A 27,208-nucleotide genomic window follows, 5' to 3' on the forward strand; every position below is an offset into this window, starting at 1 on the left:
AACCTTAACCCACACCCAGCGCTAACCTTAACCGTTCGTAACCAAACAAAATACAAGACTTTTGACATTTGTACATTTTTGCTCACGGATCTTTGTGGGAACCTGAGAAATGATCCCCACAACATCAAAAAAACAGGTTTTTATTACATTCTGGAGGACATTTGGTCCCCACAATGTAATGTAAACCTAATTCACACACACACTTTCTTAGGTTAGACTGTTTAACAGCTGAGGTCAGGTTTACTTTAATACTCTAGCCATACATCACGTTTTATAGTTTGTACCGTTTTCACAGTACAACAACTGCTTGACAAGGAAAGAGACATAGCTAATCATTTGAATGACAAATGGAATCTTCTCACCATTACATATCTGACTTGTTTCACATGCCATAGCCTCTGCACACTCACCATTGAATTCATCTTGCCATCAAGGATGTCTCCGGTGACAGATATGGTGACAGAAATGAAATGTCTCCCTGTATGCTTGTCGTCATGGAGATGGATAGAGCTTCAGATTGTACCCGAAATTCAGACAGCCTGGCAAATATATTGGCAACACTCTGAAAGCTTACATAACAGGCTTCGGGTTGACATGTCCTTTGGTACAATTTTTTTGACCTTTAGACATTCCTAAAGTCTGTGGTCCCTGGTTGTGGTCTGTTTTGAATGCTTTGCTGTGTTGCATGTTTTGGATATCGGCTGCTGTTGAAGTGTTCAAACCCTCCCCCCCCCTCCCCCCCCACCACCCCCACCTCGGTGAGTTGTAAGCACGTCCCGCTGGTCGCTTACAATTCCCCTTCTTACGGCAGAAGTGAACGAGGTCAGCTTGCCTTGTGACGGGCCCACGCTGGGCTTCGAGGTGACCTGCTGCTCAGTCCTCACTTACCCCCTGTCTACCTTCTCAGTCACTGGAGCATGAATACCGTCCACACACACGGTCATTGGTACAGGTGTTAGGCACCCTGGACTTTTCCTGAATAGTCAGGAAAAGGAGAAAAAAAAAGTGTGATTCTTGTTAATATGCTAATTTGGAGGGGGGTGCCTGATACTTTTGGATGAGATTGGCTTGTCCTCCGTTGTCATGTCAGGTCTGTGTCCAGCGCATGTGACGTTCTCAGATTTTCGTCCCAATGACTTCTCCTGTAGGTTTTTTTCCCCCCATAGCCTCCATTGCCCATGCCGTTTGAGATGGTCTTGATCCCACCGCATGCGTCGTTTAAAAGCTCGTCACTGAAGCAAAAGACCATGAGGCAGACGTGGTGATCTCTAGGGAGCAGTGTCTACCATTCCCCACCCTTATCCAACCCAGAAGATGAGTACCACTGGGAATACCATCGCTCTGTTAGCTGTGGGGGCAGTGTGAAAATTCATCTAAAAAAAAAAATTAACAAGTTCATTAGTATTAATCTCTGTAAAAAGGGTGATTAAGTAATTAAAATTAAAACGCGTAAAGCTTTTTTTTAATTGCATTGATGATATATGTGAATTATTAAGAATAAGGTGATACTGGCTTCATTAATTAGTTACTAGGAAGTTATTTTGAAGTTAGTTATCCATCCAAACTGCTTATCCTACTGGGTCGCGGGGGGTCCGGAGCCTATCCCGGAAGCAATGGGCACGAGGCAGGGGAAAACCCAGGATGGGGGGGCCAGCCCATCACAGGGCACATTCACACACCAATCACTCACACATGCACACCTACGGCCAATTTAGCAACTCCAATTAGCCTGAGCATGTTTTTGGACTGTGGGGGGAAACCGGAGTACCCGGAGGAAACCCCACGACAACATGGGGAGAACATGAAAACTCTACACACATGTAACCCAGGCGGAGACTCGAACCTGGGTCCCAGAGGTGTGAGGCAACAGTGCTAACCACTGCACCACCACGCCGCCCGAAGTTAGTTATTTTATACAAAATAAATTACACTCAAGTAAGAATCATAACTGATAGGAAACGAATACTGTTGAGGTAAGTACTTTCAAAAATGGATCTGTAATAGCATAGGAAGCATATAGATCCATGGACATTTCCTGAAACTTTCTGCTATCAAAAATCCTGCGCTTGTTCCAGCTCTTGGTTCTGAATGCTAATCTGTGCCCTGCTAATGTCATCGGCGTCATATTTCACCAAACATGCGCTTCGGAGAGGCTGCGCTAAGCATGTGACGTGACAGGCTGGTGTCAGGTAGCCCCAAGCCATTTGTGCCCCCTCCACCCTCCCTCCAACACTCACGCACCTCCTGGCACTCAGTGCAGAACCGGTGTCTCCCCCCGCAGGTAAAACTCTGGTACGACAAAGTGGGCCACCAGCTCATTGTCACAATTTTGGGAGCAAAGGACCTGCCTTCCAGGGACGACGGGCGGCCGAGGAATCCCTACGTAAAAATCTACTTCCTGCCCGACAGAAGGTAAGAGTATAAATAGTTTGGGTCTCTTCGTTCCTGAAGTTAGAATCTAAGAATAGATCCAGACAGCTTATGTGCTTCCTAGTGTGTTTATATAATTGAATATGATGCTATTTCAATGCTTTGTTGATGTCCTAAGTTCCAGTTTTATGGTCTTCATGCTTCATAGGGTATTCATGTGGGTTTTTTTAAGCAAACGTGCCTCTCATCCATGCCTTTGTTTTTGCTCTTTAGGGAAGGGAACTGTTAATTGGCTTGATTAACAGCTGCTGTAGAGGAATGATTGGACAGGGAGCACAGTCTCCGCCCCTCTTTTATCTTTCAGTGATTCTTGTTGCTGGCACCCTTAGAATCTCATACCTCGGTGGTAAATAAAAACAGTTTGAATTATTGTTCCTCCAGTGATAAGAGCAAGAGAAGAACAAAAACAGTAAAGAAATCATTAGAGCCCAAATGGAACCAGACGTTTATGTACTCACCGGTCCACCGGCGGGAGTTCCGCGAGCGAATGCTGGAGATCACGCTCTGGGACCAAGCACGGGTTCGAGAAGAGGAGAGCGAGTTCCTGGGAGAGGTAAGGGGACAGTGGACGTCACTGGTGTGTGGTTCCTGTGACCATATTGGTTCTGTGTTCAAGAATACCAAGGTACTTGGATTATGAGAGCATGAAATTTGGAATCTGACTCGAGGCAGTGAGGACCAAGATGGATGAATTATCCTTAGGGATCTAGTCAAAAGGGATAGGATTATGGAGTTGCTGGGGTGTAAGTAGGTTAGGGAAAATGAAAGAGGAAATAAAGTGCATTATTATTATTATTGTTGTATGGGAATATTTATAGGAGACTTCAGGGAATATTTCCTTTGAAGGCAATTAAATGATTAGATAACTGATACATAACTGATACAATGGATACACCAAAATTCCCCGAGATCAAATCAAGGAACTGAATTGATCAAATTTCGGAAAGATAAGAAATCAATTCATTTAAATAATCAGAATAATGAAAGACTCCTACTTTTGGAATGTACAATCGAAATTCAGTGAATACTCCTGTACAGTACAGGAATGCACTTGATAGTGAGCATTTCCCGAAATGCAAAGCTACAGTGGGAGGAGTCAGTGTTGTCTAGTTCATTTGTTGCTGGACTGCTCCTCCCTGGCTCACTGCCTTGTTTTTCTTGGCTGTCAACCAGTCAAAGAACATTTCATCTTATTCAAGGCTCCACATTTTAGTGTTTAAAATAAACTCCTGCACAGTATTACAGTATTTTACCACCTAACCCAGTAAGAGCAAATCAAATGGCCAGGGCAGCGTATGAGTCATATGAACAGCGAAACAGTGGGATATTTTCAAAAACCAAGCTCATGTAAGTCTTAAAAGTTAAAAGAAAAATGGTTGAAAGTGACCCTAGTAAACCTATGGAATAGTCTTCGCAGGATGCAAGCAAGATCTGATCTGAGATTTTTTTTTTAAATGCATGTAATGTTTCTGGCACTGGTGACTAAAATATCCCACTGGCTCATTCAAGCTTTTAATAAAAGCATCAGTATAGTCATACTACAGTGAAGAAGAGCGCCACCTGTAGGAGGGATTTGAGATGTTTTTGGGTTGTGGTTCACTATTTGGGTCCTTCTGTGTTGGGACCTTGTTCTGGTGTCCCCCGCATGGCCTGGGGCTCGGGGGTGTGTCTCGCATGCCTGGGGATGGATAGAGAGCGAGCCTTGATGTCCAGTGCCCCCTCTTACAGATCCTGATCGAGCTGGAGACGGCGTTGCTGGACGACGAGCCGCACTGGTATAAGCTCCAGACACACGAAGTGTCCTCCATGCCGCTGTCCCGCCCCTCACCCCAGCTGCAGCGCAGGACGCCCGTCGGGGGGAGTCCCACACCCAGGCTGCAGAGTAGGTCCCCTCCCAGCCGCTCTGCTGTCGCCGTGGCGACCCGCGGTGGAACATCTGCCTCTGCTGCTGTCATTAGCCTTGCTGTTAACCCCCCCCCCCCCCGGATTAATGGCCCCCCTATGGCGATCGCTCACTGCCTGCATTACACTCAGCGTCACCACGGAGACACATAGGTATCCTGCGTTGTGTGGCCTTCTCTTTCAGCCGTTACCTGTGCTATGAGGTAACAGCCATTCTGTTTTCGTTTTCTTCATGTCTGTGATCATTATTGTTATTGTTTTTTTCCCGTGAAATTATGTGCCAAAGCTACAGTATATTGTGAATTAAACAGAATGAAAAATTAAATGTGGATTAAATGCAGAGCTTGAGATCATGGGTCTATGATAAGGTTCTTTAGGTAGGGGAATCAACCTTCTTTATTGCTGTTTAACCATTCTGTCCACTGACTTACCATTTACCCAGGTAACTATTTTGTTAGAATCTATGTTTTTAGCTCAATGGTACAGCTAAATCCTCCTGGGTCTTGGAGTAACTTTTACCACCATGGTAATCTTTGATTACGCTCAGGGGGAGTAAAACATTTGTATATTTTGCTTTGTTGTACTTGTTGTTGTGTGAACGTTGAACATGAGTCTGATATCTATGGTTGTTCTCAAAGTATCTCTAAGTGTGTTTTGATAGGCAGTGTGATGCACTCCATTATAATCACAGAGTTTTACAATGCTTTGTTCTGACGGGGCAGAGCTGTACCGCGGCGCAGAAACGGAAGGCCCAGGAAAGCAAAGGACTTGCCGGAAATAACCAAACGAAATGGGGACGAGGTGTAGCTGCTAAAGCGTCACTTCAAAACTAACAAAAGAAATCCCTGCAACGCGCAGAGACACAGCAGACTAAACACCCTTCCAGCCCCCCCTGTGACCATAATGCCCTAAATATCCAGCAGTATCTCCTTCATCCTCCCAGCTGACCCTGTTTACACCATAACGAGGACAGCATCCCTAATCAGGATCAGCTGGGCTGTTTTTGGCACAGGGCTGCTGATTAGCTCCCCAGCCTAACGACGGCAGGTTGTGGCTTTCAGCCTCACCATTGCCTGCTTTCTGTTTCCTGTATGCCTGACATTAAACTAAATGACTGACAGGGAGCTATTCTGTACTTTTCCCCATCTACTCTGCGCTCACGCCCCTACAAAGAGAATGGACCTCCACGGATGCTAGTGTTTGACCCATTATCCTGTGTTTCATTTTTTCTCAACCTGCTCTGTCCGCTGCTTGAAAAAGACCCATATCTGTACAACTCAGGTAATCGTGCAATGTGTAGGAGAGTGACGTCAGCCTGCTGTTCAGCTGGACCACGCCCCCTTTCACTTCACGCCCCAGCATTTACATCTTATCCACATACCCCCTCTGATCCCTTTCAGCTATTCTTTTGCCCCCTCTGGTTTTCCCAGAAGCGTCTTTCCCACCAGGGCTTGTGTCAGTACGATTTTCCATAAAGCCCCCACCTCTTCCTATCGTCACGGTTGGTTTGGGCTCCCTTTTTTTTACCGACGAAATATTAATAATTTCTTTTGTTGACCAGCTGTACCTGTCGTGACTCCTCTGACAGTGACACTGTTTCCCTTCAAGTGCTTACGTGTCAATTGTGTTCTGTGTCCATAGCTCACGTCTGTTGGTTTCACTCATTGAGCAGTTTATTGAGGCAGTGTTCTGGAAGACTGGTATGTTTGGGCAACTGTAATAACAAAAACAAACAATCTTAATATTTAATTGGGCCCTTTAATTCATTCCTTTTCCATCTACTGTCTGGTATCCAGCAATGCGAGCCGAGGCGTCAGAGTTGGGCGCCTCTGTACCTGAGAGGGTCACATGTGGAGGTCGGTGGATTTAAAGTGACCGGATGAGATCAGAGCCAGAAAGCTGCCAACCGAGAGCGCAGATCAGTCTGGGAAACCATCACATGTCTTTTGAACGTGCGACCGCAGTCAAAGATAAACTTAAACATAAAAAAATTTATTAAAAATTACTTCCGGAAACGTTTTAGCACTTGACCGAATATCCGAATGTGTCGAGAATACTTTTGGAATGTTTCTGTCACATGGCTTCTGTTCACTTGTTACCTGTGAAATATGGCACCGTTCTGTCTTCCGGTTTTCACACCGGCTGCCGAAGCCTCAGAAGTTTCCGGTGTTTTTTCCTAGCTGGCCCATAGTACTATTTTATTTTAAAAAGGCCCCCTGCTGCCTTCTGTCATTTGTGACCGACACATCAGTCTAGCTTTTGATGTATGCGATGCGATTTCCAGAAACTGATGGTCTGTCTTCCACATCAGTCTGTGCTCGCTGTCCATCTGCTTGTGTCCACCTGGTGGCGTAGTCTCGCCTTTGCCCCCAGTGAACTGTTAGTCCTGTCCTTTGGAGGTCTTGTTTTGGTGATTTCCGTTGTTGCACGGTCTGGGGGGGGGATCGGCCCTTGATGACCCCTCCCGGTCCCAGGCTGTTGACATGGACATCACTAAACAACCCTCCCCCCCTTCCTCCCTCCTCCCCTCTCTCTCCACCCAGGATCCCAGAGAATCAGTGACAGTGAAATCTCTGACTACGACTGTGAGGATGGAATTGGAGTAGTATCAGGTAAAGAGACGGAGATCACGCCGAGTACGTAACCCGCACACACCCTGGTCGTGCCCCCTAAGCGAATCCAGACTGGAATATACAGGCTCTCCTTCTGATCATCCTCCTTGCCGGTTATGTGTCCTCATCCCGTCCGTGTCTCGCCTTTCAGGTTTCCTTTACGCACCGCGATCCGTCTCAGCCACGACCTCCTCGGTTACCTGCCGTGCGTCAATCCTGTTGGACCATAAAGTGTCGGGTTCACTGCGGAAACTGGGCCTGTCCGGATCCCTCATAACGCCTCATGATCCCCGCTTATTTGTAACCCACCAAATCTGCTCCTGTTCGGTTATCTAACTTTGCAGCCGATGTGTTTGCGCGCCCTATTCGCAATAAGAGCGTGAACTTGTAGAGGAGTGGGAGGAATGTGGTGAGTTTCAGAATGAATTTGGTATTTGGGTTCTGTCCTGAACTGCAATATCACATGGTGGTGTTTTTTTGAATTGGGGAGCAGCAATCAGAAATTGTGGAAGAGAGAAATTCCCTCCCACCCCTCCACGCCCATCACCACCCCCTTTTTCATTCTTTGTAGAATTACTTTCAACTGCTTCTTACTTCCTGGGGCTTGGTTATGAGTATGCCCCCCCCCCCTTTCCATTTACTGCTGCTCTGTTTCAGTATTCTCATGGTCCCACCTTCCACCTTATTCTGGAGACCCCGTTTCAGTCTGCTGAGGCAAAGCTCTGGGGGGGGGAGGGGTCTATTAGCATTCAGGGGGGTTATAGATTTCTCCTGTGTGAGTCACGGTGTTTTCGGAATTTCAAAAGAAAAGGAAAAAGTCTCACCGTTGACTGCTGACAGACTCGACTGTCCATCTGTAAAAGTGTGTCTCCCTTGGGGGGGATGCCCTGGACTCCAGTTCCCTGAAACACGCAATGCTCGAGCATGGCGGGGGGGCCCTCGCGACTGGCTGGCCGCCCACCTTTTTCCCACATGTCAGCCTGCCTGTGCAGGATGGCGTCTCATGGGACGGGAGAAGGGAAACCTCCCCTTTGGATTTTGGACTCACATGGTCACTGGCTTGTTAATGGGTTTAATTTTCATAGTTTAAGAGTATGTATAGGAAGCTGGTCACAAATACTTGAACTGCCATTTCAAATAATTCTGATGTATTGCTGCAAATGGGTGTATAGTTTGTGTTTAAAATAACGCTATGTGCAAATGACTTTTTACAAATTAGATAATATTATTATTGTTAGATGTGTAAGAAGACAGGATTACAGCTGTATCCCATTTTTAGGGTAAACTTTTCTGGTTTTAACCAGAAAAGCCGCTTTCCCGCCCCTCACCCCAGGTTAAGCAAACTCACAGGCATAGTAATTTAATGTCAAACAAATGACACCAGAGGTGTCACACCTAAATCTTCAGGAAAACCATATTAGTTATATTTGGATTTGATGGTAATTATGCCTGTGATGGATGGATGGATGGATGGTTGCATGGTAATTATGATTATCATTTTAACAGGTTGTGAGACATTTGTAGTTATAAGAAGGACTGGAAAATACTCAGTTTTTCAGTCTCTTGCAGTAGTTCAGATAATTCAGAAAAGGTACATAAAAGGTGGTTCTCTAACTTTACATTTGTCCTTTCTCTTCCTGACTGCGGACTCAGAGTGCCACCCTCTAACCCAGTTTTTGTTCCACTCTTAAGCCTTTTAAAGTCTTGTACAACCCGCTGCATGTCACTGGCACTGGACCCACCGAGGCCGTGACCTTGGCGATGGTTGCCGCCGCCACAGATTACTGGATAATGGACTCTTTCAGGCCCACTGGACTGATAAGTCCCCCAGGAAAAAGCCATTATCGAGACTAATCCCTGCTAGCAGTGTTTTTTTCTCTCCTAGGCTTTGAAATGTAGAAGCGTTAGCCAGCGATTTGTGGCACCCAGTCCCGCAAAAAGCATGACCCCCAGCTCTGTTCCCCTCCCATCCCCTTTTCCAGATTACAGACAGAACAGCAGGGATCTCCAGAGTTCCACGCTCTCCGTTCCTGAGCAGGTGATGTCATCCAACCACTGCTCACGGTCAGCGGACATGAGCCGCGCACGGTCACGCTCGCCCAGCGTCCCACCTCCACAGAGGTAACCCAGCTCGCCCCCCTGGACCACAATGCATGATGGGTGGAGTGGTGGATAGCCTGATTTGGCCGGCAAAAATGCAAGTCTGAAAGCAAAGGTTTAGCAAACAGAACATCCATTTAAATAATAATGATAATATTCAGCAGAGATGGGAAAAACAAGTTATTTTGGGATTATCATGTGTTTTGTTTATTGCCTGGTTTAGCCCACTTTTTGTTGGTTATCTCCTTGCTTCCCATTGGTTAACCTAGGTGTGATTGACACCTCGCTGTAAATCCCGCCCGCCATCTGTTCACAAGCCTTGTTCTTCTCGTCACTGCCATTAAGGTTATTTGTTGGTTGGCCACTGTTGCAAGCTGTTTGTGCTGTCTGTGAGTGTTTAATGCGTGCCTGACCATACGTGCCCCTGCAAAGGCTTCCTGTGGGAATTTGCACCCTGACGACGAGAGCATGAGCCTGTGCCGATCGGTCCGTCTGCGGCCCGTCATGCCGGGGCAGTGAGACAGCCAGCTCTGTTCAGAGCTGGCATTGATTGAGCAGCATGGGCACAAGTGACGGCGCTCCCACTCTGTGCCCGCAGTCGGAGCCTGGACCACGGTGACCGTGGGCCGCCCTCGCAGTACCACACCACTGGTAGGATGGAACGGCATCACATGTCAGAAGACCGCTACTCCCCCGACAGGTACGGCAGACCCCTCCTCCCTGTAACCCGCCTTGAAGCTCCTGTCATGTGGTTTTATCAGCGTGCCTCCATCTGCTGGCCAGCTGACTGCACTGATCTGTGAAGACCTTTATTTTCCAACATATATATATATATATATTTTTTATAACGCTGACATCCAGTATATTTACATCCCCTTCCGAAGTTATATGCTGTTCAGTGTCTGTGGTTCAGGCCCCAAAGGCAATGTATCATATCCAGAACCAGATCCAAGCCTCGTCTCCACTGTCCTCCCCGTCGATGCATCTCGGCTGTAGGTCAGTGGGTCAATAGCCGTTCACTGGAGAGCAGTTTTTTTTTGTGTGTGTGTGAAGGTTCATCACTGGGAAAAATAAATAAAAACATAAGCTTGGTCCTAAAAAAATAACCGTTTTTTTGGGGTATATCCTAGTTTATATTACAGTGCATTAAATATCACATTGCATTAAATCGACGAGTTCCTGTTTATCGGTTTGAATGTTATGCGGTTATATGTATAAGCACATGCTAACTGTTTATACTCATCGTCCTGAGAGCATTGGTGGTTTAGACTATTTTACACTATTTATTAATAGACTATATATACACTTTTGTAAGCGTAAATCTGGGACCCATCACCTGAAAGTGGCTGCCGTTTTATATTACAGAAAAAAAAAATCAATTATCAGCTTGATTAAGGCTAATTGATTAGCTGATGAAGTAAACACAATCATTCAGGTCCACCACGCTCCACAGGAAATGGAGTCAAGTCGCTGTTTTAAACATTCAGCTGGTTTTTGTGCCTCTTAAAAAAAATGAGTACAGTTTACAGTTGGTAATGTTTTCTTGATAAAACCATTGATATCAAAATCGACACAGATAAATGGTAATGAGAAACGTGTTAAAGCTAATAGATACATTCTGAGTCATAGGGTTCACTCCTGCTCACCATTAAAATGTGTATAATTTAAGAAGTAAAGCCTTAATTTAGCTACTCCTTCTATTCGGTTCAGCTGCCGATACCCTTACCTTCCCAAGCCCCCCTCCTTTTGCGCCAATAGATCTGAGGTCCTCACATCATTTTTTGCTTAGAATTAGCAAGACCTCGCACCTTGCTTACATCACCGATCCGGGGTACATTACCAGACACCAGTTTCTCCTGCCCCCCCCCCCCCTCAATTCACTTTGTTTCGTATTTGAGGAGCGTGGCCTAAATCACACTCATAAGCAAGAAGTGCACTTATCTAAATTGTGTGTGACAGTGTTCACTAGACTGTATTTCACCAGTTAATTAAATAAATTTCTCTCCTATTTATTGAAAATGGTAGGAAATTAAACTAGAACTGAATAATGGACTGTTTGGATTATTTAGGATGGTAATAAATGCCTGCTGCTGTTCTCCAAATTATACCACTGGGCAGCCCTCACTTCCTGTGATCCTGAACGAGGGATTGGCAAAACCCACTTTTTTTTGTTAGATTCTATCTTCACAGCCAATAAGCAACCTGCCTAAAAACCCTGTCAGGATTTCAGAGTATGGATGCGCTGCTAAGTGACTTCTTAGTGTTTCCGAATCGCTTCATAGCTGAGCCTGCAAACGTGCTGTACAGCCTTGGAGAGATGACATAACTTGTCATGCTACACTAGCACCAACATTTAGGAAATGACTACTGTGACTGTGGTTATTGATTATAACCATTTTCTAATGACGTTATTTTTGGAAGGTATCTTCTGAGCTTTGCAAACATCTCCTGCAATGACAAACACTTTCATATCATAAAATATCTACATAATGTATAGAGAATCATGCCATGCGTGCAAATCCATGTGTGATTTCCGCTGATGTAATCTTCAAAACAATTTATCCCCGTCACAGCTGTGAGGCTGAACCATTTCAAAGTGAATGCTCCAGAAGACTTCAGGGTCTGGAGCAGAGTTTCTTCTCACTTTTTCTCTCTGATACCCTGCTGCTCCCAAGTGCTGCTTGCAAGTGCTAGTTGAGTTTTTACTCTGCACCCGGGTTTGAGGGGCAGCAAGCAGGATGGTGGTAACGTGCCACCCGACGGCACTCTTGGCATCTCTCAGCGCATCTCAGTTAAGGATGCCCCATCTCCTCGTCCATGACCCCTCGCCCATGACCATCCCTTCCCCATGACAGAGTAAAGGCTGGTGATGTTCTCCAGCCTGTTCTTCATCCAGCTGCATTCATAGCTGTTTCTGCTCTCTCCATGTGGTTCCAGCCATTATCTCACGATACCACGATCGAGACACAGCCAGCCTATCGATCGCCACCAGAGGGAGCCCAGGTAGACCACGACATGAGTGTCGCTCATGCCCGTCTCCCTCCTTCCGTTGAAACCTTATTGGTAAAGTCGACGTCGTCCCAGACACGTACGGCTCCAGTTTTTCTGGCACTTACCGGAGTGTTCTTTGTGTTAAGAGCCTTCTCACTCTTCCCCAAGCCACCAAATTGACTTAGGGAAGAGGCTCAGGGTATCTGTGCAGAGTCATTCTCTGTCTCAGGAGGTGGTCAGCAAAAATTAGCATGCCGTATTTGTTGTTTTTTTTCCTCATTGTGAACAGTATTTTGTTAAACCTTTGCTTGTGACTTATTCATAAGCATAAATATTGGAGTAGCTGAAGTTATACAGCGATGATCCAGTATTCTGGAAAGATTTGCTCCCTTTGAGAATGGCTGGCCGCTTCAGCCGGGAGAAGCCAGAACTGGGAAGTGACATCATGCATCCTGTATCATTACATCATTGTCCACAATCCCATGCTTCAAATTGTGAAGTTTTGCAATTGTTGTAGCCAGTGAATATAGTGTGGTGTGTTGTGAAAGTGTGTCAAAATAGATTTTTGCTATTACAAATGTTTGTGAGACTTTGCTAGTGCTGAACAGGTAAGCGATACTGGTCAGGGTGTTTGTGCTACAGCTATGAAGGTTCATGGGAAATCCATGTTTAATAACTCTTCGCATTTTGTCCATATTCTGCTTTATTTTTCGCACTTACTTCTACACCCTCATAATTGTCTCTACTCACAAACTACCTTTGTGTGTACTTTTACCTTGTGCTCATGTGATAGTTGATGTGAATATTTTGAGGAATAGAAAAAAAAAACCTGTGAGCAAGCATCCAGGGAAGAATATCTCTGCTTCGCCTTTGAACGCAAACCTTCAATCTGTTCATTTTATGGCAACCTGCGAACCCTCAAATTTAACTGAGGCGCAACCTGTAGGGTTTTCTGGTTTAAAGTTGCCCAGCAGAGGTTATTGCACACCTCCATCCTAATTATCTCTATGATGCTTGGTGGGTTCAGTGCATCAAACACATATCAATGACATATGCTTAATGTGGGTTCCATGGGAGCTAAAGCTAACAGTTAATGGTCCTACAGTAGCTTTTGGTTTTGTTTTCCGTCGCCTTCAGCAGTTGATTTCAGGGAGAAATAATCCTGTCTGTTTATATGCTTCTCATTTGTTTGTTTTCTTTTTCTTCTTTTTTTAACTGATCTGTTGTCTTTTTGGCGACAGAGACAATCTCGTGTACCCTATCTGTCGAGAAGATGCAGTCAGGTTACTGCGCATGGCTAAGAAGGCCCATGCGTATTCTGGCGGTGCTAACAATGACCTTGAGAGGTATCAACGCTACACCATTCTTCTTCTTCCTCGTCCTCTGTCGTCCTGTGACACCTTTTTTTAACATGTCCAATTGTCAAGAAATGACCGTGCAGATCATGCCATCGATGATGTCCATTAAAAGTGGAATCATTGCTGATCTTTCTGAGGAGACAAAAAAGAGGAGTTTTTGACCTCCACAACTGTCTGAATTGGTGGAGAACCATGCGAGTGTGTGGGCGACTTTTCTGGACAGACGTTAGCATTCCGGGACTTGTTAGCGCCTTTCACTAGCACATTGGTTTGTTGGCTGCCAATGTTACTAGTGGAAAGTGAAAGATCTCAGAACATGATGTGCCTCCCCATGTGGCGTGAATGTACTGCTGTCTTTGACTGTAAACCGTCTGCGTTGTTTTTCCCCCACTTCGTTCTTTGTGTGTATTTTCTATCTATGAGTAAATAATGATGGCTCTGTGAGAAAGTAATGTTGAATTATTTCCTTAATTAGCGTTAGCTCTTACTAAGAGCACTCCTGTCATTTTTGCCTAGATGCTTAGCCAGATGTTTGATGTAGCCAGCCTGATTCTGTGACTTGCTTCCTGGGATTTGCACCTCCAAATTACTAGTCAAAAACTTGCCACAAGATTTCAGTGCTGTAACCTCACAGTGGTCTCCCCATGGTGATCCTGTTATTCTTGTTATCATTGTTATTGTTATTTACATTTAGATTTAGCAGACACTTTTATCCAGACTGATGCGCAAATGAGGCAAACAGCACATCATAAACAAATGAGCTATCAAGAAGGTGACTACAGATAAGTGCAGCTAGGCTCTGCATACAGTGTGTTCCCAGATACAAGTCTAAGCAGTACTGCAGCAAGAGCTACACAAACAAAGCAAGAACCTAGTAAGACAACTGTTTGATCAGCAGAAAGTGCAACATTGAGAACGTTCTGGGAAACTGAGGTGTTTCTTGAAGGTAGAGGGAGAGTCTGATGACCAAACGAGGTTCAGCAGCTCCCTCCACCATTGGAGAACCACATTTGTCACATAGTGGAGGAATCTCAAAGCGCCATTGATTTGGTGGCTAAAGAGACATAGGTCTTGAGGAGCTTCTTGCTAATATGAAGGGAGACAAGTATGAGCCCACTCTTGCCAATGAAGGGTGAGGTTATTTTTGTTAGTAGTAGCAATTGTGGTTTAAATTTTAAGACATTTTGCTTATTTACGCGTATTATTGAACATTTGCAATACTACAATTCTAAAGGTTTAGCGTCATGCTAGGGGTGAATAGGTCCCTCTTCAAGGCTCTCTGGGTCACTCATCCAAGATAGTACCCCCCCAGTTGGAGCTCATTGGAGTTTTACTTACACAAAAATGTTCTGAGAGCAGGAAAAATGATTGGTGCAAAGAGATAGCGTAACCAATCAGAGGTTGAGGAAGTGACTCCAAGCAACTAGAGGGGACGGGACCAACTAATCAGATATCTTGGTCATGCTTCCTCTAGTTGCTCTGAACCAATCATTTTTCCTTTTGCCCTCAGAACATTTTTGTTTAAGTAAAATGCCCATGAGTTTAGTTTCTCCCCTCAGCACCCCCTCACAAAACCTGAACCCACACATGTTTAACAAGACAGGAGAACTTTGAGTGCCTGAAGACCGCGCTGCTGTTGCCAGGTATATTGAATCACAGTAAACGTGTTAAGGAGTCACGGCAGACTCTCCTGTCACCAGGGGCCCTTGTTGTCGGGGTTGTGGGTGTGAGTTGGACAGAAATTACCAGCAGATATGTTTCCTTTAACACTGCAATGGATTCCTTAGTTTCATTTGGCCTGCTGCTGGTTTGCACCTCCCACTGTGGATAGGAGGATTAAAGGGGGAAAGATGAGAGAACCTTTGATGACTCACGCGCTGCTCCAGGAAGGTAGGAGATGAAATGCGAACGCAGGAAATGCCAAGAGAGGCTTAGTCAGGTGCAGCCCGTGTACGGGAAAGGCTTCATCATCAATAAGTTGTCAGTTTGATGATATTCCTGTGGTAGTGATTAGATTTTGCTGTTCATTATTTATTTTCATTCACTAAAGCACACTTGGTTAGTGATCAGTCTATAAGTGGTTTCACCAGTTTTGTCATTCGCTAGCCAGCTGTGGATCTCCGGTCTGCATGTGCTGGAGCTGCTCACAGTATTAAATGTCTCTGAGTCAAACGCAGAGCAAATTGGCATTCAGAGTTGAAAGTTTGTCGGATATAACCAAGCCATCGCCGTATCTCTTAATTAACGGAGACCCTCAGCACTATTCTCACATTAACTGAGAATTTTTGCTGTTTACTGTGAACTGGCACCGTGGCAAATAAATGTTCTTCATGGTGATTGAGCTGGAGTTACTCTTTGCAAACCACTGTGCTTAATGTGTAGCGGTCGAGTAGTGAGAGTGGGCGCAGTGTGTCTGTCAGTCACAAATGGTACCTCCCTTGTAGTGTGTGACAGTTGGTGGCCATGCCTTTGTGAGAAGTCTTCCATACCTGCTGAGGGACTCCTCCTCAGTCAGACTATTCATCTTTGCACAGCCATCGCGTTCAGTGCTTCCTCGGACTCAGGTCCAGCAGGTGTCAGTGTAGGTTGAACTGTTCTGCACCCTGGGAGATGTCAGATTTGCATGTATAGGGGCGTCCAGAAAAAAATTTGTCTCACCTGGAATGACAAAAACACGATGAGTACATACCAAAGTAATCGTAATTTTGGCTTAATTAATCCTATACTTTGTAGTGCCGTAATTGTTTATCACCATTAAAAAAAAAATCTTAAAGTCCACAGGCAAACATCAAAACTTCCAAAGTGATCAAATTCCTAGTATAAATATTGATACTCACCATTGGCAGATGGCAATTTTCATTGTTCTGTTTCAGTGTGTGTGTTTGGATGATGAGACCTTTATCTTTGTATATATGCACATCGTGTAAATGGTGTATAATAATATATGTATACCCTGGTTCTATAAGGTACTTCACATACGTATTTGTGTCTATGTGTACTTGTGTTTCTGTTATGTGTGTGTTTGTTTATAAATTTATGACGGTGTTAACATGAAACAGAAATGATTTATTCTGTCTTCTACTTTTTGCTGAACTGACATGATTTCAGACTTATTATACCTCACAGCTGCGACCACCGTGAAGAGTGCCTCCCAAAATTCATGGTTGTCTGTTAAAGGAAGCCTTACCCACAACTTCGTCAATATTTCATTTAAATGCAGTATAAAAGTGCTTTATTTGGGGCAGCAAGAAGGCCTTCACCCTCACGGGATCTGGAGGTCCAGGAATTCAGCGTTTCCACCTGGTCAAGGTCCAGAACTTGTGACAAAACATTTGCTGCTAATCTATTGATCAAAGGTCCAGATCATTGAAAAAAAAAAAAGTGGACAGTAAGTGGCTTGTCAATAAGCGGTCATGTTAAAATGGCAACAGGCTCATGCTAAGATGCTAGCATGAGGACATGAAATGGCAAGCCTGTCTCTGCCTGGCTGAAGAACACACAGTGTGCCTTTTTCACGGCCCCAAACTCCCCCACCTTGCTGCTCTGTCCTACTGTTCTGCTTCATCCAGGTTCAGGAGGGGAGCCACACTGAGCGGGTTTTCTGACTAACGTTGCAGGACTTGTGGTGCCTTGGACCGGCATGAGTATCACCGGTCCCGGTCCACGGACCAGCGTCCCACAGTAGATCGCCCCGCCCCTCGTTCCCGGTCCAGTGAGCGGCCCGACTCGAGCCTCATGAGGTCTATGCCGTCCTTACCGTCTGGAAGATCTGCCCCTCCCTCACCTGCCTTAACGAGGTGACCCAAGCAAATGTCAACAGCCCCAGCTAATTGACCCTTTTTTGCCAAACCTCCACCCCACCCCCCCCCTCCCAAGCACCGCCTCCCCATCCTGCCAGCTCCATTTTATTTTCTTCAAAGACCGACAGTGCTGGATTGTTTTGTTTCCCTCCATCTTAGATGAGCCCAGTAGACGTGGTACATACTAACAACACATTACTTATATTCTGATGGAATATAATGGTGTGAGATGGCCATCGCACTTTCTCTACTAACATCAGATATTTGATTGTATCTGTTCCATGTTGATTTCTCTCGTGCCTCATCAGGTGTTGTCCTGCATTTTGACATTCATGGCTACTCTCACCCTTTTCTTGCAGCCTTTTGGTGAGCTGAGTTTTGTGTTTTGTGTGTTTTTTGTTTTTTGCAAATTCGAGCAGACGCCATGTTGTCTGTCCAGATGATCATGTGACCACGTGTCGTATGTGTGGCTGCTGTTTTGCACAGGTACCGTTGTTGCCAAAGGATCTGCCTAATGTTTCACCTAAGGTTCTGTCTAAAGGTTCTATTTAAGATTCTTCCAAAGATTCCACCTAAGGTTCTACCTAAAGTTCTTCCAACGGTTCTACCTACGGGTCTAACTGTAAAGGCTTTAATAAGGTTTATTGTTTAGTTTGTGTAATGGATTATAAGTTTTGGTTCTGTTGAAGTGATAGATAGTGGAGTGATATATATATATATATATGAGGAAGTAAATTTAAGACCTTGAAGCACCTTAGAGCCATAGAGATGTATTTGTATTGTTCTTCAAAGAGACAAATCGTTACTTCCTATCGGAGGTGACACTGATATAGCCCAGTACTGTCATATGTGATCCATGCTCTGCCGAGGGTCACCGGAAGGGTGCTGCTTGCCATTGGAATGACTGGTTTGGATACTCTGGGACAGGAGACTTGACTCAGGAACACCCTGTCTGTCAAGTTAATACACAAACACAACCCACACACAATCCATGTGTTCATATCTTTGTGGGGACCCTCCATTCATTTCTATGGGCAGAACTCTAATCACAGCATGACACCCTGAACCCCCACCCAGCCCTAACCTTAACCATAAGTAACCAAACAAAATACAAGACTTTCAGTACTTTTTCAGTTTTTTTGATTGCATTCACATATCTTTTATAAAATAGAGGTTATCCTAGTGGGGACCACAAAATGTCCCCATAAGGTAAAAAGTTACATGTTTTTGTGCCCCCCACAATGTAATAATGACACACACACACAATCTGTATGCATTACTTTTCTGTACACTGTCCACACACAGACCCTGATTTTGTGTCTTTTTTGGGTTTATTGGCTCTTTGGTTTCATAGCTCCTACTAGCAACTCAGGACAAACCGATTCATGCGGCTGCCATGTTTAGCACAAACTCCTTAACACCTTTCATGTCCAGTCTGCAGGAGTAATATCTGAAAATTACAAGATGTGGGATGCGGATGTTGAATTATTCCATTTTGGCCATTGATACCATGGTGCTGTGAAACTCCTCATATGGTTAGATTGTTAGTTAATATAAAAGGGAATTACTTAAGGCCACTTTTATATGATGTAATACAGTGATTTCACTGTGCATGCAGAACTGTTAACTGCCACAGTAGCAGAATTTTTTACTTATTTGTTTTATTGTTTATCTACTAGTGAAATCAGACTTTAAACACATTTAAAGGTATTGCTTAGCCATTTTCCAGGTCATCCCAGTAATAATGCCAAATATTGTATAATTATGCATATTTAGCTGTGGGTATGTACAAGGTACATACGTGGTTGTGTATGTGCATCACACATACATACACCACAGTAGAACATTCCGGCATGCTTGGCTGTTTGGTGTTTCATTGTTTATTTTGCTTATATTTATTGATTAATCCTGATTTCCTGAGCTGCATCAGCAACGAGATGAACAGTGATTGCATGGCCTCGGAACGTGGGTGAGAAGCATCATGGGACCCCTCCTTTCCTGGCGTCTGCACTGGGCACTGTGACCATGCTCTGTCTTGCTGACCTGAGTGCCTTTCAGAGCTGCTTACTGAGCTCCTTTAACCTGAAGGGTGTTGGCTTGAGCCTCCATGGGCTCCACTGGAGTGTTTTTAGCCAAGTACCTAAGCTAAGCTGTTCTGATAAAACTATCCAGCTCTATGAATGCACATACTGTAGCCTGAGTAGAATATGCTTTGGATTAAAAGGGTTGCTCAAGCAGTTAAATGCTTTGCAGGACATTGAAGAAAGAAAAGCATAAATGTATAATTTGATGTGAAGCATCTGGGCCGTGTTTGCATGTATGCAGTAACAATTGCATTCACAGGGTTGAGGGGAACGTTGGTATAATAACAAAATAATAAAAAATAAAGTTGATAAACTTTCCTGCAGCCCGCAAACACTAGCTATAGGCATGAATATGAACACAAACTTCAATAGCAAAGCTTAAAAGCTCATGAAAATGCCTGAAAAGGCTGTTTATGCATGTGTACATTGTATTGAAATGTTAATATATTTTTTGCTTATTGAAATTGCCAGTGTAGTTTGCCCCCCTCCGCAGCTTTCTGTTTGCTAGTGAGCAGTTACCCGGGGCGTAGCTCAGCCTTTAAGATGCTCATTTAAACACCTTGCAGTGACAGGTCCAGGCCTGGGGGCCATCCTCCTGACTTTCCATGGAAATGGGAACATCAACCCTGGGCCTTTTCTAGGACGGCCCCTGCGCCGAATCCTCTGAAAGTGAGATGCAGCATCAGAACGCTTCCAGGCTAGCCGCGGTCATGCAATCGCCGTTTCAACAAGCTCGTTAACGTTAAAGATGCGTTACCGGTCGGGTGGTGAGCGCTACCCTGAGCGGCGCAGGTGCCCAGCGGCTGTGCTCGGTAAAGATTGTACGGGACGTGTCACCATCACACGTGTAAACCACACATAGTACAATCCTTACTCTGGATCTACGCATGTCAACCTTTCATTTTTCCCGCCATCATGAGAAGCGATGTTTGATCCCCATGGCCTGGCTTCCACCCCTGCCATGGCTGATCCTCTTCCTGTGGCTTGCTTGTATTTTGGGATTAAGTTCAATGCCATCGTCCCGCTCAGCGCAAAACAAGGAAGCGGAATTTTTGAGCTCCGGTGTGCTCACAACCCCTTCCTCCTGCCCCAGCCCTCCCCATTCCCAGTCCCGGAAGGAGATCTTCGTCCATCCTCCTTGCAACCTTTGCGTGAGTCGCCTGAATGTTTATCGGTCTGTGTCCCGTAGGGCGCACCCCCGTAGTGGATCGGTCCAAACCAGCCCCACCAGTACCCCCGTGTCCGGTCGGAGAGGACGGCAGCTGCCCCAGCTCCCTTCCAAGGGGACACTGGAAAGAAGTAAGTAATCCGATCTTTTTTTCCCAAGGATTCTGGCCATCAGCCGCAGGTCAAGCTGAGTCCCCCTTCCATCAAAAGACCCGATCAGTGGATGATGTTCTGCATTTCGATTTAAATTTGGAGGAGGCAAAAATGAGGAATAAAGACACTTCATTTAACTTTAAATACCCTGCTTCACCAAACCTGGTTGGTTTGTAAATATGTAAATTTGGTCCAGTGATAAATTAATAATAAATGATGTTTGCTGAATGAAACGGTATTTAGTGTTTCTGCTGCTGTGTGACAATGTCTAGGATGTAGTGGAAGATAGCTCTCCTTGCTCTTGGTCTGTTTAAGCTACCGGTCTTGAAGATGCATCTGTGCATTTCTGATGCTGGTCTTCTGGGTGCTTCTGTGCCCCATAATGACCTCGCCTCCTGGTCCCCACATTCCTCTGTCGCAGAGCATGTCCGTGTTCTCCATCAGAATTTTATGGAACTCTTTATTTAACAATTCTACTTGGTTCCTCCTTCCATTCCCCTCACCTCCCCCCCCCCAGAAGATGGATTCGAAGGAGAAGAGCCTTATGAAGGTCTGTACTCTCCAGTGTGGTCTTAGTGTTGCTATATAAGCCCAGAATAGGCTTCTAAGCGGGCAAGCTGGTTCTCAGTAGGGCCCCACGATCTTCAGGTGCCGGTTCTGACCGGATCTGTCCTCGTCCGATTTCTGTGATCCCAAGTGCTGTCTCTGTCCCCCAGCTGCCCTGGTTTGGGTATGGACTCTTTTCTGTCCTCCTGCTGTGTGTTGGGGTCTGCCGCTCCCACAGCTGTGAGACGTCCTGACTTTCTTGGTGGTCTCTGTGTTCTAGGTGTGCCTGTCTCCTCTCTGTTTGTATTAATCACCCTCGTCTGTGAGGTGATTCAGCATTTACCACGCAAAAGACATGCTAAGCTAATGGTCTCCCTGACAACGGTGAATCACACTGCATTTCTTGCATCTACCTTTGAAAAAAAAATCTAAGGTTAATTGTGTATATCGTATATAGAAAATGGACAAATTCTACGTCTTAAAATGTTGAAAAGGTCTCTTAGGGCTTCAACAATCAATGATCTGCAGTATTGCATTCATTTTATTAGTTTGTTTTAAATGTGGATGCTTGTTTTTTTATTTTTGTCGTTTTTTTTTGTTGATGCTCCTCTGGGGATTATTATTAATATATACAGCTCAGATTGACATGGCTGTGACCAACGGCAAGGGGAGGCCTCGCAAATAAAGTTATGGCCGTGATGCCTTACCCGGCGAATGCCTCACGGCTTGCCAGAGCTCTCCCAGAAGTCCTGTCTGCCAAATCTAGGAGTCCTGTACAGTAACTTTATGACCACAGGCCTCTACAGCTTTTAGGGGACTCATTCAGGACAAAGTGTGTGTGAAATGGGCCTTGGAACCTGGCCTGAAGAGCTGGAAGAGCGCCGTATTTTTAGAGGAATCTGTGGGATCAGAATTATTTAATATTCTGTGTGGGGTGGTTCATGTCCCCAGTGGTCCCAGCGCCTTTTGACACCAGACTCCAGACCTTTGTCATGTGCCAGATATAAGGTCTTTAAGAGTTGGTGATGAATGGTGGGGGTGTGTGGAGTTGGCAGGGGGGTTGGGGCATGTGGGATGGGAGGGGGCAAGGGGTGCTAAAGACTTGAAACTTGAGGACCCTCACAGACCTGGGAAGAATGCACTGCCTAGTGCATCATGCCTGAAAACGAAAATCAAATCAGCACAGCTCCATACCCTCGCTTTATCTTCTGCAGGGGAAGATAAGCAATAAATCATAACACACACACCCCCTGTGGTGTAATTAATAGCCGTTGGCATAGTCGGGAAATGGTTCTGTGCGAGTGCACGCACACAAGAATGTTACTCTTTCATTTATCTTACCGATGTCCGTTGCCCCTCCTCTGCCCGTGTCTGCTATAATATTTATGTGTGTGTGTGTGTGTGTGTGTGCGTGTGTGCGTGCGTGCGCGTGTGTGTGTGGAGACGCCCCCACCCTTTCTGTCTCATACCATGCCTTCTCAGAGCCAACAGGGGAGGAGTCTGAGCCCCAGGGTAACCCAGGTGTGTCTCCCCTGTATGGGTGGAGCTTGATGCCCCTCCTCTCCTTCCCTACTCCTTTCCTCCTGGAAGTCTTCTGCTCCCTCACATGCTGTGATCTAAAACCTGGTAATATTAAAAGAAACAACAACAAAAAACAAAAAGGTTTATTTTATTTTTTTTTTTCATAAAAATACATAATATTATAATAACTAAAATTGAAAAGGAAGAAATGCATAGAGCATTCTTTTACAAAGACATTTCCTTTATTGATAAATTGCGATTTAGTAGCTGCTCAGACACACCGCATATCAGATGCAGGCTGCACTGGCCATCTGGCATACCAGGCATTTTCTTGGTATACTGATGAGTATCTGGGCCGAGAAAAATGTAGCGTGGATCTCATGGATCTACCCCAAAGTCCAGAGTCGATTTTTAATCCCGGTCCAACCCTGAAGTTCAGGTACCATGCTGTCTGATCCGACCTCTGCAGTCAATTTGCAGGGGAGAAAGTTCATTTTCTATTTGCTAACCGTCAATTGTTCTTCAGCCTAGTTCTTCTCAGTTGTCTGCAGTCGGGTGGGCTGCAGTCTGACTCCTTCATGTCTCTGAGTTGGTTTTGCATGCCCTTTGTCTTATGAAGGGGAACATTCTTTCTGGGAACATTGTTAAAGACACAATGACATTTTAAGCCTGATCCAGCCCTCTTTTCAGTTTTTATCCTTTGAGCAAACGTTTTAGGTGGTTCTTCACCCTGTATTTTGAGAGGTGTGTGTGTGCAGGTATATGTGCCTGTGTGCATTTTTATGCGCGTGCACGTGGACGCGGGCGTGTGTGTTTGCGTAGAGCTAATGAGTGATACTTCCGTGGTCCTGATTTTTTTAAACTCATAATTTAACTGTGCTGTGTTTCCAAACCACACTAAGAATTCGACGAGAGGTCCCAGGGCACCCCCGTTAACGGAAGGAAAGGCAAGTTTTCCCTACGCTGCGTGATGTGCCCGCTCTACACCGACGTCCGACTTGCGTGCTCCGCTGTTCCCCTCTCCTCTCGATCTCCATAAGGGATTGCTTTCGTGTGCAAACTGTTTGCTGTGAGGAGTTACTTGTGTGGCGGTTCTGGCTGACGTACTTTTACCTCCGATTTCACCCGCCCTCTTGATTGCCGCTCCTACAGCACAGTGCATTCATTTGCTTAGTTATACAAAATTAAATTTCACAAAATCGTAGCCTGAATAAATATGACTAAAATATGTATAAATATATAGAATCAAACGCGACCCAAGCCTGGGGCATTCGCAGCTGAAGTCCTGAATGAATCCCAACAAGCCCCGAATGATTCGTTTAGCTCAGATGTTCCAGCAGCCGTGTTCTTAGTTCTGATTCCATACGTCACAGCAGTCGTACTCGAAGGCTGCGTTTCGCAAATCTTTCGTAGTTCAGCGATAATCATAACTAAAGAGAGAGAGAGAGAGAGAATTCAATATGATGATCCTCGGACAGACTACGTCTCTGGGCTAAGCCCCTGGTATGTTAAGCAACGGCGCTATAACACATAAAACCCGTCCCCTCGTCCATGCTTTAATCGCGTACCCAGTATGGTTGTATATAAGGTATAAATATGTGTACCGATAAATAATATTGATATCTGTTAATTATGATATGATTCCTTATTGTAGGATTTTTTTTATTTCTTCACTGTTGAATGTACTTTAAATGTACTCCAAGCATGCTGACATCGAGCAGGTGTAGTGTAAACCTGCCGCGATGTCTTCCTTTTCAGAAACATTATGTGCTCCAGCTTAGTGCGAAAAGCCATTTTAGCTGTTGGCCAGCAGATGGCGCAAAACTCATTATTATAAGACGGGGCTGTTCTCGCCAAAGGTGCTGAAAGGTGTTTGCTACTCTTAAATGAACTAAAACCTACAGATGACACACATGAGGTTAATCCTATATTATAACGGAATGTAAATATTCACGTTTTATTATACAATTTAACGCAGTAGTCTTTTTTCAAATTTTCTCCGATTTCAATGCTAAGAATGTTAAATGAATAATGCGAGACCTCTTGCGGAAACCAACAGCATGTGTTGTCCTGTAGTAGAAATAACTAGCTCAATGTTTGATTAACCAGATTATACAGTCTGTAGGTAGGGGCAAGGTGTGGGGAAAATACATGTCTGAGTGCAGGCACCCACTGTGACAGACACACACACACACACACCGTGTCCACCTATCTCATTAAACATGCATTGGTGAATCCTTTCATCTTGTAACTAGTGCTTGAAATGGGCCAGTACTCATCGGTATGCAGTACCAGTGCCTCTTTGCTTTTCTCTTCAGAGTAATGCCCCCTCTCAGTTTTGGCTGGTACTGCATAATAAGGGCAGCACCAGCACCTGGAACTGAACAACAAGGGTAGCACCAGCACTTGACCTGATTCTCCCCACTTCAAGCACTGCTTGTAACTCCATCAGTCTTAGACGAATGATGCCTTATGGTGTCACTCAGCGCACGTGTTATTCTTTTGGTGCTGAATGTGAAATGTCCATTTAATGTGAGCTGCACATTTCCGAGAGACTTCTCTGCTTTGGTCTGAAGTTCAAGCACTTGAACTTAGCAATTGAGTGCAAAGATGCCGAGTGTGGGTGTGCGTTTATGTGGGTGTGCGTTTATGTGGGTGTGTGTCCCTTCGGACTGAGAATCGGCCCTGCGTTTACTCTGTTGTCTCCCTCACCACCACGATGATGTGCATCAGAGGTGACCTGGGAGGACCAGCAGAGAGGGGTCAACGGTACAGTAACCGATGACGGGACACAAGACGAGCATCTCGAACCTTCTGAGCCAGGTTGGTCCGGGTGTGTGGGAGCTTGTCTCCTGAGGGCCTCTTCCTATTGCCCTGGGCTCCCTTCTCCTGTTAGCTGAGCCCCTCCTCTCTCGTCCCCTCTCCTTTCCTTGCCAGAGTGGCATGGTGAATTTTGACAGGTTGGACCAGGAGCTGTCCTGTGGCACATGAGCATCACAGAGGAAAAGAGTGATGTTTGTTTAGGGCTTGAGAATGATTTTCAGCCTATCATTGATGATACAAAACAGGTCAAAGTTTCAAACTCCATCTTACACACATTCACCATATTTTAAAGAAGAAAGAAGAGCTTTGTTAAAATCGTCCTTTTTCTAGACATTTTCTTGACATTTTACTTGCTGGTGATATATTTTAGGTTAATACAACCAGTCCAGCTATTCATGAAGAGATTAAAATTGAGGTGAAAAACAAAATGGAAATAGGTTCCATGTTGGATACTCTGCCTATAATGATGTGAGGTTATATTTGAATATGAGGATATGCAGAGGTCGAATTAACAAAATATTGAGGTTATTTCATTACGATGGTACAACTCTAAGAAATCTTGGGCATCTCCAATAAAAGAGTAATACGGTGCATAGAAAATGATTTGGAGTTATAAAAGTCAAATTGAGGTCATTGGTTTTTCAAAGTAAATGGATGCTAAAAGCATCTGTCAGAGAGTATGGAAAGTTTTAATACGATTTACTTCCTGAGTTTTGCTGTCAAAACCTGTCTTGCTGTTGAAATGTGATTAAAAAAATTCAATGATTTCACTGTTTTCATAATACCGAACTATTCTTCAAAATGATCATATATGACTTTCACAGAACTGTTGAATCGTTCGTTGTAGCGGCAGTACAGTGTGAATGTGCAAGGCAGCCTTTGCTGGCTCTGTCACCCGTCCTTTGCGACCGTTCAGGATGGAGAGTGGCGCAGTGTTGGTAACAGCTGAGCAGCGATGCATCGTGCACCTTGAGTTTTTTTTGTCCTCTGCAAAGCTGGCTCTTTGCGGGTTCTGTGCGGAAACATTCCCTGTAAGTGCCAAAAGGAGCTGAGGTTACCACAAACCTAAGTGGGGGGATCGTCAGACGTGTGTTACGGGGTCAACTCAACCATTTGCACTAAAGCCAGACAGAGTCGATTATTCACTTATTCTGCTGATCTGCTTTGGAAAAGCAGAATGGAAGCAGGCTGTCTTTGCTCTTCTTGTTGCTGTTTTTGGACCGCCTGTGTTGTTTTGCAGTAAAATGCCTCTGGGTAATGTGTCATGCTCTTTACTGCCCCCTGCCTCCCCAACCCCCTCACTACACTGCCTCCCTTGATCGGTTCGCAAACCCAGATATTAACTGACTGTGTTTGGACTTCAGGTCTGCAAGTTCCTCCCTCTGATGTATGAAAAGTGCAGGCGTGTTTTACGTGAAAGCAGTGATCCTTCCCGGCCTCTGCAGAGCTTGCGATAGCAGAACGTCCGGGAATTTCCTTATCACCTCTTGCAAACAGACACTTTCTTTTTACTGAGCTTTTGTGCTTTGACCTTTTAAATAATGGGGGGGGGAGTATTCAAAATTCACGTGTGTTTAAGAATTGCAACTGAACGAACTGAAACATTGACCAAATCTTCAAAGTTATTATTGCATAGATGGATAGATAAGCTATATTAGTCCCCAGAGGGAAATTAAGGTTTGAATAGCAGCAACGTCAAACGTCCGATAGTACGACTACAA

The 27,208-nt window shown here is 44.9% G+C and overlaps 1 protein-coding gene across 27 annotated transcripts in view; it reads left to right on the top strand.

Annotated features, from left to right (window-relative positions):
- Window positions 1-27,208, top strand: part of rims2a (regulating synaptic membrane exocytosis 2a) — a 111,695-nt gene that overhangs the window by 46,683 nt on the left and 37,804 nt on the right. For 6 of the 27 annotated variants that reach the window (XM_049024956.1, XM_049024980.1, XM_049024960.1 and 3 more), the window contains 11 exons: window positions 2,282-2,412; window positions 2,812-2,983; window positions 4,159-4,312; window positions 6,876-6,944; window positions 8,927-9,065; window positions 9,643-9,744; window positions 11,982-12,047; window positions 13,277-13,381; window positions 17,011-17,190; window positions 20,467-20,576; window positions 21,115-21,147. In XM_049024956.1, the coding sequence (XP_048880913.1) occupies window positions 2,282-2,412; window positions 2,812-2,983; window positions 4,159-4,312; window positions 6,876-6,944; window positions 8,927-9,065; window positions 9,643-9,744; window positions 11,982-12,047; window positions 13,277-13,381; window positions 17,011-17,190; window positions 20,467-20,576; window positions 21,115-21,147 (1,261 nt within the window). Of the gene's footprint in view, window positions 1-2,281; window positions 2,413-2,790; window positions 2,984-4,158; window positions 4,313-6,875; window positions 6,945-8,926; window positions 9,066-9,642; window positions 9,745-11,981; window positions 12,048-13,276; window positions 13,382-17,010; window positions 17,191-20,466; window positions 20,577-21,114; window positions 21,148-24,590; window positions 25,488-27,208 lie in introns of those variants that run through there. The other 21 variants (XM_049024961.1, XM_049024955.1, XM_049024948.1 and 18 more) reach the window with 13 other exon arrangements.

The sequence above is a fragment of the Brienomyrus brachyistius genome, chromosome 9 (genome assembly GCF_023856365.1).
Source record: "Brienomyrus brachyistius isolate T26 chromosome 9, BBRACH_0.4, whole genome shotgun sequence".
Taxonomy (NCBI): domain Eukaryota; kingdom Metazoa; phylum Chordata; class Actinopteri; order Osteoglossiformes; family Mormyridae; genus Brienomyrus; species Brienomyrus brachyistius.